Genomic DNA, 16,661 nt, shown 5'->3' with positions numbered 1-16,661 from the left:
AGCCAAAATGTGGCCAAAATCCAAACAGAAATACAAATAAAAGATTTTATCTGTAGAAAAAAAATCATTTGTTCTTCTGGAATTGGGACTGATTTGTTCTTTCCAGGAAAGGTTTAATTGATACAGGCGTGAAAAATTACTGATCAGAACCTGTTTATAATATTACAGGAAAGTCTGATCACAGCGAGAAAAAGAGAAAAAATTTGATGCATCAGACATTTTAACAGGTCACATAACTCACATGAGGTTTCTTAGAAAAACTGTTATATAGATACAACACACAGAGGCACCAATTCAAGCCACTTCCCAAAAATTATGCTTAAAATGACCCATCAGGCCTCTTCCAGTTGCATCATAGCCTTAAAAAATACATTCTGAATAAATTATTTAAAACTTAAATGTTACCTCTTCATTTCCCTGCACGGCAGTCTGGCTTTAGTCTGAATTAGAGGACAGTGGAAAGGTCGATCCATCACACTAAAACAAAACTTTTAACCAAAAGCTTCTCTTTATCCAAATGATTAATTGCACCTTAAAAACTACAATAATAGTACAATATTGTAGTTTTTGTACTTTAGTTTATTCGATCTTGAACAACAAAAAATAAGCATCAGCTTCAAAGTTCAGTTCATTAAATTTAAATCATAAATGTTACAAAAATTTAAAAGGTTGGGCCAATAAAAGGATTTAAGGTTTCAGTGTAGCAGATACAGAATATATAGAATCTATAATAACCATTATTATCACTATGGTCACTCCACTTTACTAATATATATCTCTGACAGAGCGAAATAGTTCACTAAAATCACTGCAGGATGGTCGGATGGAGGACTTTGTGGATACTGTGCATCAGATAGGAAGAATTAAAGAAGGTGGAAACCATCAGGAGATCCTTCAGTTCACAAAGCATCTTCATTAGGCTGTGACGAGGCGGCCTCTTCCTGTCTCATTCACTACGGCGCGCCTCAACCTGTTCGTAGATCTGGCAACAGAGGAAGAAAACAACTAGAGACAAAACACTTGAAATACACATATATTTATTACAATTTGAATTCCAAGGGGAGACTAACACAACGTCATCATAAAACGTCCGCTCGTCCCTGCTGATCGTGCACAGGGGCGTATCTGTTGATATCCTGGCTAAATCCGCATTCCAGTGTCAACTCAGGAACTAACTTTTAATTCATTGACCAGGTGTTTTTAGGATTCTACCAAGAAAAATATTAAGAATAATAAAAAAAAGCTTTCGACCCATAAACCATATTGAACTAGAAACCACTTTCCTAGTATCCCACAAGACAGTTAAATAAATGTATTGCTTGTCAGTGAGTCTGGACACTCCGTCCTCTTTTCTCTCCATGCCACAGAGTTTAACCATATAATTTAAAACGTAGGTACTTCTTCATTGCTTTAAGAAAAATACATGATTAACACAAAAACTGATTATATATTTCCATAACAGACGGAATCTGGAAGAGATCCAATGGCCAGATCTGTGAGTCTGGAAAAATCCTCTTAGCTGAGGGAGACGGTTTGGTCAAAAATCCTACAAGCAATGAATGCAGGTGAAAAGATAAGGCAAATTTATTTGTACAGCACATTTCAGTACAAAGACAATGCAAAGTGCTTTACAAAAGGTTTTCTACTGAGGAGCATTCGGTTAAATCAACAGCCGAAGAATCTTTGCAGACGCCTGAAGAAACTTCGATGCAAACTCTATTGTTTGAACTTTATTAATAGTTACTGAATGGGTTAAGAGGAACCAGCAGAAACTTTTTCTTCTCCAACTCTCTTCTAGAGAGAAAAGTAATATATTTTTTTATATAAGTTCTGTATTTTTCCTTTTTGTTTAATAATTTTAAATATACTTTACCCACAACGTTATCCTTTCTATCATTGACTGTAAAAGGTGTGAGGTATAATGTTAAAACAAAAGCAAAGTTTTTGTTTTGTAAAGGGCTAAAAACTCATTGCGCTTTATTACCAGAAACTCCTTCCTGTGACGCTGGCGCCACCTTCTGGTCAGACCAGAGGGCAGAAAGAAATAATATTTAGTCTTGGTTCCTCTCACTCTGCTGGAGCAGCTTCTGCTTTAATGAATGTATTTCAGTCAGATGATTCAGGACAGCTGGGTTAGGAATAAATCAGTAATTTCTAAGACTGGTGACTGGTCTGTGCCTCTGCGATGTTTTATCAGACTATAAACAGCTGTATCACACAGGTTACGTTCGTTTAGGCGATGATTTTAATCTTGTTCCAAATGAACAACAGGACAGAGACAAATTCAACCAATGGACCCAAATTTTACTGACTTTGTTGATTTAAATAATTTAAATGACGGAAAAACATTCACCCTTTGAGTTGGATGGGAACAAACGTCGATTAGTGAACAACTTTGTTTTAGAGAACATTTCACAGGTTCCTGTAGCGCTTTCTAAAATTTCAGTTTTCCAAAGCTTCTGGTATAAATCTGAACATTACAAAATGTGAATTATTGACAATGCATGATAGTCCACTTGGAAATGTGTTTAACATTCCTGTAAAAAACATTCTGTAAATACGTAGGAATCATGACTTTGAAGGATATAAACTAAAATCGTCTCTAACGTTAAAGTCGCTGTGACCTGGAGGACACGGGGTGTACGCAGAATATGAGGACATGTCCTCACCGTGGCTTCATGGAAAATACCTGAGACTGAAACTGGACCTTTGAGCCTGGAATAACTTGGAGTAAGGAAGCCTGTGACTGTACCTCACAACTGCTGCACAGCTTTTAATTTTAATCTAATAAAGAGTGGATTTGATGGAGGAAAATATTCTACATGGTTGATCACTCAGAAAGCTTTCTTTCATAAAACAGGTTGAATGTTTAATAATTATTTCCCCACAGTTACACAATAATTGACATTACATTATATGCCAATAGGTTTGTATATGTTTTAGTTTTTAAAGTACTTACGAGCAATTTCCAATTGATCTTATCGTCAATATTGGTTCATAAACATTTAGTAGCAAATAGCCTTTGAATTATACCCGACTGATTGTGAGTCGATTTTGATTAACTTTTCTATTACCAAAGATAATGTTTGCCTTTTTTCTGACAGACACAAAAACGTGGTGACCTGTAAAGAAGTTTAGTGAAAACACGTGACGCCAGAGATCTGCTTCACAATGGAGGACATGTTTATTTCCCAGAAATCAAACTACAGGTGTGTTTGTCTCTGCTAACAGGTGAGTGAAGTGGTTATCAGAGGAACAGCGCCCCCTGCTGCTGACAGGCTGAAACACAGCCGGCACACTTCTGACCACAGCAGAGAAAACCTGCAGATAACCGGTTTATTTAATAAAACATTTTAATATTTTAATAATATTCTGATTAAAAAGGCTTTTAGTTTAATAACTAAGCAGATAGTCTTTTCTGGGAGTGAGAGGAGACCTGAAAGCCTGCGTGGTCTCCTGCAGGTCAGTCAGCCGTCCTCCTGGAGACGATCATCATCTGGATGCTGTGGCTGCCCGGCAGCGTGGATCCCGCCAGCTCCGACTGATCCGCATCAAAGTCAGCCAGCGGGACCGGGACACAGCTCAGCCCCCACCGGTGGAGCAGAGCCTCCATGGACCAGTCTGCGCTGCACACACGGTTAGCCAGAGAGAAAGTCGTTGTATTACTGCTTTTTAATCACAGACAACGTCTTTCTCACTGACGTGTAAAGAATCGTTTGGCCCGCTGGTAAAGATGTGTGAAAAACTCTAAATCATCTATTAATGCAGCAGCATCATCTCCTACTGAACAATTTAGGCCACGTTTTAATGTGAGAATGTTTCCCACAGATGGAAATGAGACGGTTCCCAAGGCTGGAGCTCACAGAGTCGGATCTGGATGACTGTTCTTCTCTAGATGACCCGGTTCCTCTCTGCAGCTCAGCCACCAGCTTTTCTCCAGCATTTAGCTCTGAGAACATTGATTTATTGTCTGCTGATGACGCATTTCTCATCATTACTCCACTAAAATGACCCATTTTTAGTCTTTTTGTGTTTCGCCCACAGAACCACCGATCCTTAAAGAAGGCAGGAGGATCTCGCCTTTCACAAATAAAAGATCCACTTGATTTGAACATTTTGCACATCTTTACCAGAGGGACCTAGACACTCGTCCACGTCCGCCAACAGCAGCTCTACCTTCTCACTTGGTACGTAGTCCAGAACTGGGCCTCTGGGTTCTTCCTCAGCAGGCAAACAAACGTCACGAGAACATCTTCAAAATCTGAAAGCAGGAACAGCCGCTCAGCCCGACGGCCGGCCTGAGGAGGAGCTTAACGTGCCGCTAACCTTCCGGGTCGTAGAAGACGTCCGAGCCGAGGACGACGTCCCGCCTGGGGAGCAGCAGGAGGTCCGGGGACACCTCCCCCCAGCTGAGGCCCCGCACGCTGACGTCCTGCAGGCCGTTGGCGGCGCAGCTCCGCCTGCAGTTCTCCAGACACGCCGGCTTGTTGGCGTCGTCGGACAGGATCACGTCGGCGCCGCAGCGGGCGGCCACCACGCCGGGCAGACTCACACCGGCCCCAAGCTGAGCACAGGCAGAAAGGTTCTGGTCAGCACCGGGTCAAAGCGCCTTTTTCCTTAAGCTGGCTCACCATGAGGCACCGAGGCAGAAAGAAATGCAACAATTTAAAAACACAAGTCTGAACAAAGTGCTAAAAGCAAAACAAAAAGCTGCCTTTCTGTCATTAAAGCAGATTAAACCCAACCGTTAAAGATTAAAACAACAGAAAAGGTAATTTAGTGCAACTCTTCCACAGAAAATTAGCCTCTACTGGAGTTCTTGCATGTTTAGACCACTGAGCTATATAATACACTGGAGTGCTGATTTTGCCGAAAAACTGAAGTCACTGGCCGCCATCTTGCTACTCCCTACTCTCCCAGAATCCCACAGGATTTGGTTGCAACAACAAGCAGTTTTCTGGCTGTGTGAAAACATTTCACAGGTAATTCTACAGTCAGTGGATGTACTAACACTATCAACTACTAGGAAATTAGGTGCTGAAATATTTGACATGTTATTCATATTATATATATATATATATATATATATATATATATATATATATATATATATATATATATATATATATATATATATATGTTTTTGTATATTGTTATTTATATATTTATAAATGTTAAACATATATATTTAAATGAATAAAAAGCAAAATATTTTAGCACATGACTTTCTCAGTACTTGATATTTTTAGAACATAACATAAAACTATATAGCATTTGACATTTTAAAAGTCTTAAGCCCCCCCTGAACATGAGAAAATCCTCGTTATTCGATGCTGTAGCGCACATATTCCCTAGTTACTGGAGGGAAATAGGGAGTACCAATATGGCGGCTGGTGGCTTCACAGCGACTCGTTCTAACAGACGGTGATTAGCACTCCAGTGTATAATATAGCTCAGTGGTTTAGACTCAATCAGGATCTTTAGTCCCTCAACGTCTTCATTAAATCCGTTTTATTAGATGTTAAGATGCCGTCTACAGAGAAATAAAGATATTTTATTTTATTAAGCCCAGAAACAAGCTGCTGAGTCCAGGATGACACCCTGAGGAAGTCCACATGCATTAGAGACGTTCCTTTATCTGGACCGCCACAGAGCAGAACCATCAGGCCCGGCACACGGTCCAAGACGTGAGAAATTCAGCCAGAAGGTCTCTTTAAAGCAGGGGGTCCAACGTGTGGCCCGGGGGCCGTTTGTGGCCCCTGGGCTGATTTTGTGCGGCCCTTCATCTGCATTTCTAGAAAGATTTGGTCGACCAGCGCTGGTGGCTGATGCTGACGGAAACTTTTTATTTTTAATTAGGGCAAAATTATTACAGACATGTTACAACTGAATGTTAGGTAAAACATCTGCCTTTTAATAATTACACATTTTACATGTAAATAGGGCTACATCTATCCAGTGACTTTAACTTAAATGCAGATTTTGGTGCATTAAAAAAATCTGATTGGATTTAATTTATTAAAAAAGTACAGATAGTCTAACTTGTTTATTTAAATTTATCTTTTTTTGTAGAGCAGGTAAAAAAAATAAAAATAAAAAATAAATCACAGCAATTTTTTGCATTTATTTTTTAAATTCATATTTTGGCCCTCGAGTGTTTTTGATTTTAACATTTCAGCCCACGAGCCAAAAGCCTCAGAACAGGAGCAGAAAAGAGGAACAAGGAGGTAAAATAACAAAGAATTCAGACGAATCGCTGCTGTTCCACTTCCAGACCAGAACTGGATGATTTCTACGTGACCAGGATTTAAAAACATGATCTGTGCCTTTAACTAAGAACTGGCCTAAAACTCCCAGAGTTTCTTCCTTCGTGTTGTGAGTTTAAATCACGTGTGAAAGGTGTCGGGATGGAGAAAACGGCGCCTCACCTCCAGCACCGCCCGGCCTCTCAGCTGCTCTCTGTGGAACCACACATACTGGGCCAGAACCACGGCACTGGGCCACACGTACATCCCGTACTGAGGGTCCAGAACCTGAGGGAGGATCACAGTCAGAACCGCGCTCAGCATCAGGAGATTTTACACATATGGGAAGATTTCACACGCTGAAAATGTTTAAATTAACTAATAACGACAGATCAGCCCTTATTTATATGAATGTGGGAACTTATTTTACTAAATAATCATACATAAATGTTTTTACCAAAGGCACCAGAGACATACGTCCACCACACGCCCTGCTGCTCATAACTCCTTTTTGTCAATAAAGGTTTAAACACATTTTCATGTTAATGAAGTGTATGTACTGCTCTGACACGCTGCTGCCAACAGAATTTCATTTTACCGCCAACGTTTATCCATCCAACTATCTTTAAAAATCAGAAATTAGAAACGTTTCAGTTATAAATATTTTACAGGAATAATTGGGTCACTAGTTATTTAGTAAAAAAAAATAATCACTTCCTTAACATGAGCTTTTTTTCCCCCAGTTGAAAAAATGTTCTTAAACTTTTTCTGATTATTTCACCGTAATAACAGGAAACGTTATCGGTTTATAAGCATCTGCTCTGAGGGGTTGGTGGTAGTCATTGGGTATGGGGGGGGTTACCTGGACAGTTAACCTCAGCCAGGTGTTTGGACTGGCTGGGATAAACGTGGAAACTCCACGGAGAAAGATCCCAGACCGGGACTTGAAGCCACAGGTCTTGGTGCAGGTGCGCTGTCGCCATCCAGAGGCATAATTGGTTAATTGGTTAATTGGTTAACTCTTTAAACTGCCCTCAGGTAAGAACGTGTCCCAGTGACAAACTGGCAACCTGTACAGGTGGACCCCGTTTCTCCCTCTCCTCCTCCCCGATCCCCCAGCGGGATGATGGGTGAACGGCAGAGGGGGTAAATCCGGCTTCAAACTACAAACCCCGCTTATTTTCCTTCAATCAAAGCTACGTTATTGGTTTCTCAGCCAGGTGACTTTGGTCCTCTGCTGTGGAAAGTGTTGCAACGTGTTTTCTGACCTCTGCTGGCTGCATTTAACACATAAGTTCCGCAGTGACAGACCTCAGGGATGCAGACACTCAGACTCTCCTGCGGGCTTCTCGGGTCTTTAAACGTGAACACCCTGCAGTCTGCGCCCTCCGTCTCCGTCTCACGCCGCTCCATCATGGCCGCTGATCAACCGAGGACTGCATGGCCGCAGAGCCGGCTAACAGCACCACTGGTCGGCTTCGCTGAGCTGGAGCTGGTCCTGACTCCGCTACTTCAACGAGAATCGTGGCGGCAGACGCGCTCGCCTTCTTCCGGGATGTAGTGAGCGGGTCCGCTCCTTACCAGTTAGCCGGTGTGCGGGCTGGCTGGCGCGGGAGAGTGGGGGTGTTGACCAGCGGTGAACGAGGAATTTTCCTTAACACGCGACTGCTCATCATGCATGACACAAATAAAATAAAATAATTGCACTAAATCCAGTTCGCCTGGTTCTTAAATAATGCCCAGTAATGACATAGCAGGTCCACGACATCCAGTCACTTTATTTATTAATTTAAAATAACGTTGGTTTAGGCAACAAAACATCCATTCAGATAATTCAGCCATTTAAAGAAAAATGTCTCAACACTAACGCATCGTTAATAAAGCAGGCGGAGAGCTAAGGTGAAATAAAGTAGAATAAAGCCGGTACCACGCGCTCCACTCCGGCTGGAAAATAGAGCGGAGTAAATGTTTCATGAGGCGTTCTGGTTCCCTCGGCTGTCATGGTACTGATCGTAAACGTCGTTCACTGTGTTTCAGTTAGAGTTGAAAAAAACAAATGTATTTGATAATTATTGTACTTTTGATTTATTTTAACTACTATATTATTATTATTGTTAAATGCCAATAACAGGTCTAGGGTTTTTATCATCATTTCGTTAAACACAAGTAAATATTCTGACTACCGCGTATAACCTGAAGGTAGCAGCCAATAACATCAATGGGCGGAAATGATGTTAACCAATCAGCGTACCGTAACGTCAGTGCCCTGGCAGCCAATCAGCAGCCTTCCAGCTCAGTTAGGGCGGGTGTAAATTGCGTAATCAGTTTCACAAGCATTGTGTGTTCCGCTGGTAGCTTTTATCAAACTTTAACGGCGTTTCTGCGGTTTTAAAGCTCACATTTGTAGCTTTGCATCACAGAAGGTTGAAAGCAGCGTCCGTTTATGGTGTTGTTTGGTGTTATTAAAGCGACGCTGTGAGCAGGTTGGTGAATGTAGCCCTCAGTTAGCTCCAGCAGAGGCTAATCGGAGACTGCTAACCGGAGGAAAATGAACCATAAAAGTAAGAAGAGAATAAAAGAGGCGAAGCGAAGCGCCAGGCCCGAGCTGAAGGACTCCCTAGACTGGATGAAACACGGTTATTATGAGAACTTCGACGTGTCGCACCGAACCGTAAAGGTAACAGTTTATCTGCCCCAGCTGAGCTAGCATCAGCTAGCCGCGGCTCACAGTGCTCCTTGTCACGTAGTCCATGGAGGAGCCGCCGCCAGAGCTCCCTCTGCTGGACGACTAGCGCTATGCAACGCGTCTGTGTAAACATGTTTCACAAGCAAAGCGGGTAAAGTCAAAATAAATCTAGTCCAGAACATTAAATGTGATTTACTTTGAGAAGACCAGCTGAAGGGAATATAGCAATGGCAGAATTTTATAGAAATTATGTTATTATAATATTAGGTCCTTTTACTTTTTTTTTTTTTTTAACATTCTGGAAATAGTTCATTGGAAAAACAGACTTTTTGTATTTGTTAAGAAATTATAAATGCTGAAGGTTTCATTCATGGATTAGATATCTACAAATATCTCTTTGTGGTATTTCTATTAAATACTTTTTCCAACTATATTAGTATATTATTAGTATATTAGTTTGTGTTTCAAGTGAAACAATGCCTAAAAATGACTAATTTGCTGTGTCTGCATGGTGTTGTGTCGATGTTTGTTAAAGGTGCTGTAACTTTATTACCTAAACAGATGATCTTTGTCAGTGGAAATCTTCTAGGCTCCTCTGATGGGATTATTTGTGCTGACACGTGCCGACTTTAGCTAGTCGTAACGATGATTTGGTCTTAAAGCGTCAGCAGTGACACTCTTAGAGCAAAGATGTTGAGAGGATCTTAGTTCAGACATAAAATCTGTGAGAACACTGAACCGTTTGCAGCGTTGCTCACACTCTGTAGCACTTTGGGGCACTTTTACAAATAAAATGTTTTATTATTAAGTTCTATACAGAGGGTTAAACAGGCTGACGGGCGTAAAATACACTGGAAATGATCAAAGTAAGCAAGCAAGGCTTTATGGGTCCACTGAGGCCAGTCAACGACCCGTTGGCAGATGGGCCTCCATTAGGGCTGGACGATATAGAAAATCAAGTGTATCCATAAAATAGAAATCATGTGGATCGATATCGATAATCAGGGTGCTTGCGCAGATCTTGAAAGTCTTAATAAGTATGGAATTTTGAAACACTGTTTTCCAGACCTTGAAAAGTCTTGAATTTTGTGTGAAAGTCTTAATAAAGTATGGGGAAAAAAATGTATGGTAGAATTTTACAATATGCTCAAAGGCATTGTGAAATGAGAAATAGGAAGGTAGGCTATAAAACTATAATTTTACTAACTGGTCACGTACTGTATTAGCCTAATGGAATCAAACACTTGTTTGATGTGAAATTCATGTACTTTCATGTGATTTTCATGTTTTGAAACGTTTTCATCAGTAAAAGCATAATTTACTGTGAATAATGCATTTGTTCATTGAATACTAGCCTATAAAAATTAACATTTCTAATAAACAGTTTGTACAATCTCAACCAATGAAGTAGGCAGTAGGCACACAAGTATACAAGTACATAAAGTTAAGGTCTTGGGGGGGAAAAAATATCAGTTTAAAAAAAGTCTGGAATTTCAATTTGGAAAAAGAGCAAGCACCCTGATAATTAACAAATTCAAAAACATATATTTTATGTGCAGCTCTGGACATTTTATGCTGTTGCTTAGCGACCTGTTTTTAGATAAAGACACAAACGCTGAATTTAAACTCAATCCTTTATTCTAACAGCCGGTCTCTGAAGGGGCGGAGCATAAAGGAAAACGTTGATTCTATTGAACTTTTTATCTACCCTTTTATTTTTAATATCGATCGATATAAATGATTGAATTATCTTCCAGCCGTAGCCGCCGTGTGCTTAAAAGCAGCAGCGCTCCGGCTGCAGGCGGCTCAGAGCCTGGATCGGGTCAGAACTGAGCGAGAGTCCGTCTGGTTTCAGCCGGTTTGACCCGGTTTGACCCGGTTAGTCGGTGTTTCTGCCTCCTAAAGCTGTGCTGCCGTTTCAGGACAACGTGGAGCGCGTGGACGCCCTGCGCCTCTCTCCAGAGGAGTTCATCGCGCGCTTCGAGCGGCCCTACAAGCCCGTGGTGCTGCTCAGCTGCCAGGAGAGCTGGCCGGCCCGCGACAAGTGGACGCTGGAGCGCCTCAAACGCAAATACCGCAACCAGAAGTTCAAGTGCGGCGAGGACAACGACGGCTACTCGGTGAAGATGAAGATGAAGTACTACGTGGAGTACCTGGAGTCCACCAAGGACGACAGCCCGCTCTACATCTTCGACAGCAGCTACGGCGAGCACGCCAAGCGCCGCAAGCTGCTGGAGGACTACGAGGTGCCGCTCTTCTTCAGGGACGACCTCTTCCAGTTCGCCGGCGAGAAGCGCCGCCCTCCCTACAGGTGGGCTCCTCGGCGCCGCTCCGTCTCCCCTGACTCCCCACAGACGCCTCACTGGGCCGGCTTCTCCCCCGCAGGTGGTTCGTGATGGGTCCGGCCCGCTCCGGCACCGGCATCCACATCGACCCGCTGGGCACCAGCGCCTGGAACGCCCTGGTCCAGGGCCACAAGCGCTGGTGCCTGTTCCCCACCAACACGCCGCGGGAGCTGATCAAGGTGACCCGGGAGGAGGGGGGGAACCAGCAGGACGAGGCCGTCACCTGGTTCAGCCGCATCTACCCCAGAACCCAGCAGCCCACCTGGCCGGCCGAGTTCCGACCGCTGGAGATCCTGCAGCGGCCCGGAGAGACCGTGTTTGTGCCGGGTCAGTAGAACCGAGCCCTCGGTCCGCGTTCACGGACCTCTGCTCTGAAAACCAGAACCGGGTCCGGTTTCCGTCTGCAGCAAAGGTTCTGGTTCGGGGGGGGGGGGGTACTGGACCAGTAGCCTCCAGAACCCCTTTAGAACCTCCCAGATGTTGGATTTGAATCTGTGTTGTGTGCCGACCCGGTAAGGCGCGACGATATGGGAAAAAAAGCGTATTTATAAATAAAAATCATATTGATTGATATCTATAATTAACAGCAAATTCAAAACATTTATTCTAAGTGCAGCTCTGGTAATTTTATGCTGTTGCTTAGCAACCTGTTTTTAGATAAAGACACAAACGCTGAATTCAAACTCAACCCTTTATTCAACTTTTCACCAAAGCTACAAGTTTTTAAAAGAATTAAAAAGAACGGGGGGCGGAGCTTCCTGTCTCTGCGTTGTGATTGGCTGGGAGGATGTGATGATGTAATGATAGGCTAGAATGCAGCAGGAAAGAAAACTTTTATTCTATTTAACTTTTACTGACCCAGTTTTCTATCATCAATATATTTTATCGTTGAATTATGGTCCGGCGCTGAGACCCGGCAGAGACCCGCCGGTTCTGACCCACATTCAGCTGCTGCCATCTGGGCCGGTGAGCTCAGATTAAACCTTGAGCTGCTGCTGTCACCCAGAGATTTGGACCCGGGCAGATCTTAAGGAACAACCTGTTGGGCCCACAGGGGGAGGTTCTGGTCCTGGTTCTGGTCCTGGTTCTGGTTCCAGGCGAGCTCGGTTCCTCCAACAATCCCCAGACAGATTCCGGAACCGGTTCTGGGATCCAGACCTTCCTGTAATCATGAGGCTGTTTCTGACTAGATCGTGTTCTGGGCTTTTGGTTCCGGTCCAGCTTGGTGTTGTCATTTGTAGCAGGTTCTGATCAGGGGACACTTCAGTCTGTCCCCTGATCAGAACCTGCTCTGGTTTAAATAGAGGAGCGGACCCGCTGCCGGTTCTGAAACGTCTGATACCTTCAGTCATCTGGGTCAGACGTGAGCCCGGCTGCTCCAGAACCGGCGGCGCCGTACCGGGTCCGTTGCGGTTCCTGACTGTCCTTCCTGTCGGCAGGCGGCTGGTGGCACGTCGTCCTCAACCTGGACACGACCATCGCCGTCACTCAGAACTTCGCCAGCACCACCAACTTCCCCATCGTCTGGCACAAGACGGTCCGGGGCCGACCCAAACTCTCCAGGAAGTGGTACCGGTAAGAGAGTGCTGGAGACTGGCCTTATTTCTCATTTTTCATGGAAAATATTATTTGATTTTAATTATTAGTTTTTAATGGAGTTAAAAAATTTTTACCTTCACTAATTTTTAAAGCAATTTTTTTTTATTCTGCTGTACTTAAAATTTTATTTTAAAACTATTTTTGCTTTTATTTTGGTTTATCTTCCCAATTTTTATTATACTTTTTATTTTATCATAAATTAAGTTTTTGTATGGCATTTAAACCCTAATTTAATGTGAAATTTTTTTATTTTGTTTGTTTTTATTCAATGATGTTTGTTGCTAATATTTATTAGTGATGAAGATCATATCTGTTATTTATTGTTATTTATTGTCAGTATTTTATTAACGGGCCTAAAACCCGTAGAGCGGTTCTAGTGGCGCCGGCCCGGCTCAATAACTCGGCGTGTCGCTGCGTCTGTTCAGGATTTTGAAGCAGGAGCGGCCGGACCTGGCGGCGCTGGCGGACGAAGTGGACCTGCAGGAATCGACGGGCATCGCCTCGGACAGCTCCAGCGACTCTTCATCCTCGTCATCGTCGAGCTCGTCCGACTCCGATTCTGACGTAAGACCCGAAACTGGCGAGTGGTGCTGGGTTCTGTGGTTCTGTGTGGTTCTGTGTGGTTCTGTGGCGGCGCTCTGAGCATCCGGGTCTGTCCTGCAGGGGGAGTCGGGCTCTGAGGGCGACGCCTCGTCTCACCGCAGGAAGAAGAGGCGGACCTGCGGCACGGCGGCCAACGGAGACACCAGCAGCCAGGACGACTGCGTGAGCAAGGAGCGCTGCTCGTCACGGTGACCCGCGGCGAGGCTCCGCCCCCTGAGCGGCGGGGGCTCCGCCTCCTGAGCGGCGGGGGCTCCGCCTCCTGAGCGGCGGGGGGGCGCCGGCCAGCTGTGGAGATAAGATGGCTGCTGCAGAGAGGCGGGGCGCAGATAAGGGGGGTCCTGAGGGGCCCACGGTGCTTTTAACTGGGATTCATGTGTTTGTGTCCTCTGAGAAGACATGGAGGACGTCAGCCGGACTGGTCCTGGGGGGGGGGGGGGGGTAAATCACCTGTACTGACCCATTCAGGCGATCCAGCTGCGGTTCTGGTCTCACTTGGGTCAAATGTGGAGGAAAGCGACGACACTCTGACTCTTCCTCCTCGCCGTCATCAGCGCCGCCTCCCGCTCAGAAACATGAACGTTGCCGTGGGAAACGTTGCCGTGGGAAACGTTGCCGTGGGAAACGAGCAGCGGCGGGTTTTTCCTGAACGCGGCAGCAGAACTTCCGGTTCTGGGGAAATGGTTTTTAAAGTTGTGCCAAAAAACAGAAACTGATTTTAAATCGTCTCGCTCCTGAAGAGACTCGCTGTCTGACTGTTGGGTTTATTTTCTGGGCAAAGTGCCACAATAAAAAGCCTTAAAATAAAGAGTTTCAGATTAAATGTTCTGTTTGGGTCTGTAGAGTTTCTGATAGATTTAGTGGAGTTTGGACCGGCGCTCTGCTGCCTTTATGTTGTTTTATGTTTAGAACTCTGTTTAAACGTCAGTTTATTTATATTGTAGGTTTTAAATTAAAGGCTTGAGCATACTATAGGGATTAAGGGGAAAGCATTAGGCTGGTTTAAATCTTATCTGTCAGACAGATTCCAGTTTGTTCATGTTAATAATAAATCTTCCTCAAACTCTAGGGTCACCTGTGGAGTACCACAGGGTTCAGTCCTTGGACCAATTCTATTTACTATATATATGCTTCCGATAGGCAAAATTATCAGACAGCATGGGATTAATTTCCACTGTTATGCTGATGACACTCAGCTATATTTATCCATAAATCCTGATGAATCCAATCAGTTACTTCGACTGCAGTCATGTCTTGATGACATCAAAAGCTGGATGACTTTAAATTTCCTGCATCTAAATTCTGACAAGACAGAAGTTGTAATCTTTGGGCCAGAGTCCTCAAAAAATAAAGTTCTTAATCAATCCCTTAATCTGGATGGCATTAACTTGGCCTCTGGTAATAAAGTTAAAATTCTTGGTGTTATTTTTGACCAAGACATGTCATTTAAATCCCATATTAAACAGGTTTCCAGAGTTTCCTTTTATCATGTCAGGAATATCGCCAAAATTAGAAACATTCTGTCCAGGAGTGATGCTGAAAAACTGGTCCATGCATTTGTTACTTCAAGGCTGGACTATTGTAATTCTTTACTATCAGGAAGTCCACAAAATGCAGTTCAAAGCCTTCAGCTGATCCAAAATGCTGCGGCAAGAGTTCTGATGAAAATCAACAAGAGGGATCATATTTCTCCAATTTTAGCTTCCCTTCATTGGCTTCCTGTTAAATCAAGAATATAATTTAAAATTCTTCCTTCTAACGTATAAAGCCCTTAATAATCAAGCTCCATCATATATCAGAGCTCTGATTACCCCGTATGTTCCTAACAGAGCACTTCGCTCTCAGACTGCAGGTCTGCTGGTGGTTCCTAGAGTCTCTAAAAGTAGAATGGGAGGCAGATCCTTTAGCTATCAGGCTCCTCTCCTGTGGAACCAGCTCCCAGTTTTGGTCCGTGAGGCAGACACCCTGTCTACTTTTAAGACTAGGCTTAAAACTTTTCTTTGTGACAAAGCTTATAGTCAGAGTGGCTCATGTTACCCTGAGCTATCTCTATAGTTATGCTGCTTGGTCACCCCTGAGCCTGGTTCTGGTTCTGCTGGAGGTTCTCCTCCCTGTTAAAGGGGAGTTTTCCTCTCCACTGTTGCTTCATGCATGCTCAGTATGAGGGATTGCTGCAAAGTTAACGACTCAATGCCAGCAACTGTCCACTGTTCCTCCAGGAGGATTTAAAGCTGCAGGTCGGTGAATGGATGCAACCTGCTGGGTTTCCTTAGAGAGGAAACTCTGAACCAACCTTCTGGAGGATTTAGTTTAACTTTGTAAAGAGCTTTTATGACGTGTTGTGAGCTGGAGCTATAGAAATAAAATGAAATTGAAAGCTCTTGCAACAAGAGAAAGACTATTTTCCTCTACTCCGTCTTGTTTATGGAAGATTATGTAGGAAAAAAATACTAATTTGATCTAAAGCAACATTCTGCTACTTTTACGTCATTCATGGTGGAAATTATTCCCTAAAACCTGCATTTGTTCATCTCCTCTCATGTTGTAACTTTAATTAGTTGATTCTTTATCATTCTGACCCAGTTCTTAAGCAACATTGTGGTCTGGTTCTCCGTCTCTGCTCTAAACCGTCCCAAAGGTGTTCTGTTGGGATGAAGACCAGTCGGGCCACAGCTGGATCATCTGAAGAGGTTTCACAGCAGCAGCAGGCTGTGGGGGGTGACCAGAGACTGGACCGGTACCAGGGCGGTGGCTCAGCTACGGCCCGATCTTTAGGGACCCAGCAGGTCATCCAGAATCTGGTGCCTCCTGCAGGATCTTCTGTCAGAAAGAACCAGAGTTCACTTTGGTCTCAGCCGACTCATCGTGTCCTTTTAGTTCCAGTTGAGTGAAATAAAGTCTCAGGTTTTATTAGAGGAATGAGTTTCCTACAGATTTGTGTTATCTGAAACGTGGTTTTAGTTTTAAAGCTAAAAAATTCTAACAATTTTTGTTTAAAACAAGAGGAAGTGATCTGAAGTTTCCTGTCTGTGTTCATAATGGTTTCCAGAAGGAAAGCTGTCGTCTGATTGGTGGACGTGCTGCATCTCAGCAATAGATGGGAATAATAAATATGTCCTGAAAAAGCTGACGTTTCCAACATGAAACAGAGGCGTAACCTGGAGTTATGCGGTCCGGTCCGGTTTG

General features: G+C 43.6%; 2 protein-coding genes across 8 annotated transcripts; one reads left to right on the top strand and one right to left on the bottom strand.

Annotated features, from left to right (window-relative positions):
- Window positions 1-558: 558 nt before the first annotated feature.
- On the bottom strand, window positions 559-8,277 carry mettl23 (methyltransferase like 23). 6 transcript variants are annotated; one of them, XM_012856582.3, is made up of 6 exons: window positions 7,557-8,263; window positions 6,429-6,533; window positions 4,327-4,564; window positions 4,177-4,261; window positions 3,437-3,626; window positions 559-982 (listed from the first exon to the last, which is right to left on the bottom strand). In XM_012856582.3, the coding sequence occupies exons 1-5, from the start codon at window positions 7,659-7,661 to the stop codon at window positions 3,464-3,466; spliced, it is 696 nt and encodes a 231-aa protein (XP_012712036.2). In that variant the 5' UTR covers window positions 7,662-8,263; the 3' UTR covers window positions 559-982; window positions 3,437-3,463. The 6 variants fall into 6 exon arrangements, with proteins under 6 accessions (XP_012712036.2, XP_036004566.1, XP_012712035.2 ...); XM_036148673.1 differs by lacking the exon at window positions 7,557-8,263 and adding an exon at window positions 7,108-7,162; XM_012856581.3 differs by lacking the exon at window positions 559-982 and adding an exon at window positions 2,605-3,321 and having other exon boundaries at window positions 7,557-8,268.
- Window positions 8,278-8,522: 245 nt separating this feature from the next.
- Window positions 8,523-14,294, top strand: jmjd6 (jumonji domain containing 6, arginine demethylase and lysine hydroxylase). Of its 2 annotated transcripts, XM_036148669.1 has the most exons (7): window positions 8,523-8,922; window positions 10,854-11,242; window positions 11,317-11,603; window positions 12,716-12,851; window positions 13,301-13,439; window positions 13,539-13,691; window positions 13,738-14,294. In XM_036148669.1, exons 1-6 carry the CDS (start codon window positions 8,794-8,796, stop codon window positions 13,668-13,670), a joined length of 1,212 nt encoding a protein of 403 aa, XP_036004562.1. In that variant the 5' UTR covers window positions 8,523-8,793; the 3' UTR covers window positions 13,671-13,691; window positions 13,738-14,294. The 2 variants fall into 2 exon arrangements, with proteins under 2 accessions (XP_036004562.1, XP_012712037.1); XM_012856583.3 differs by having other exon boundaries at window positions 13,539-14,294.
- Window positions 14,295-16,661: the final 2,367 nt, after the last annotated feature.

This window comes from Fundulus heteroclitus, chromosome 16, assembly GCF_011125445.2.
Source record: "Fundulus heteroclitus isolate FHET01 chromosome 16, MU-UCD_Fhet_4.1, whole genome shotgun sequence".
NCBI lineage: Eukaryota > Metazoa > Chordata > Actinopteri > Cyprinodontiformes > Fundulidae > Fundulus > Fundulus heteroclitus.
This window is presented reverse-complemented; position numbering and strand designations above follow the sequence as displayed.

What these genes read in the sequence shown, in the direction of transcription:
- mettl23 (XM_012856581.3), bottom strand. Translation starts at nt 7,661, where the DNA reads ATGATGGAGCGGCGTGAGACGGAGACGGAGGGCGCAGACTGCAGGGTG. An exon ending in TGAGTGTCTGCATCCCTGAG is followed by an intron (nt 6,534 to 7,556) that starts GTCTGTCACTGC and finishes ATCCTCCCTCAG; the next exon opens with GTTCTGGACCCTCAGTACGG. An exon ending in GAGGCCGGGCGGTGCTGGAG is followed by an intron (nt 4,565 to 6,428) that starts GTGAGGCGCCGT and finishes GCCTGTGCTCAG; the next exon opens with CTTGGGGCCGGTGTGAGTCT.
- jmjd6 (XM_036148669.1), top strand. Translation starts at nt 8,794, where the DNA reads ATGAACCATAAAAGTAAGAAGAGAATAAAAGAGGCGAAGCGAAGCGCC. An exon ending in AGAGACCGTGTTTGTGCCGG is followed by an intron (nt 11,604 to 12,715) that starts GTCAGTAGAACC and finishes TCCTGTCGGCAG; the next exon opens with GCGGCTGGTGGCACGTCGTC. An exon ending in CGTCCGACTCCGATTCTGAC is followed by an intron (nt 13,440 to 13,538) that starts GTAAGACCCGAA and finishes TCTGTCCTGCAG; the next exon opens with GGGGAGTCGGGCTCTGAGGG.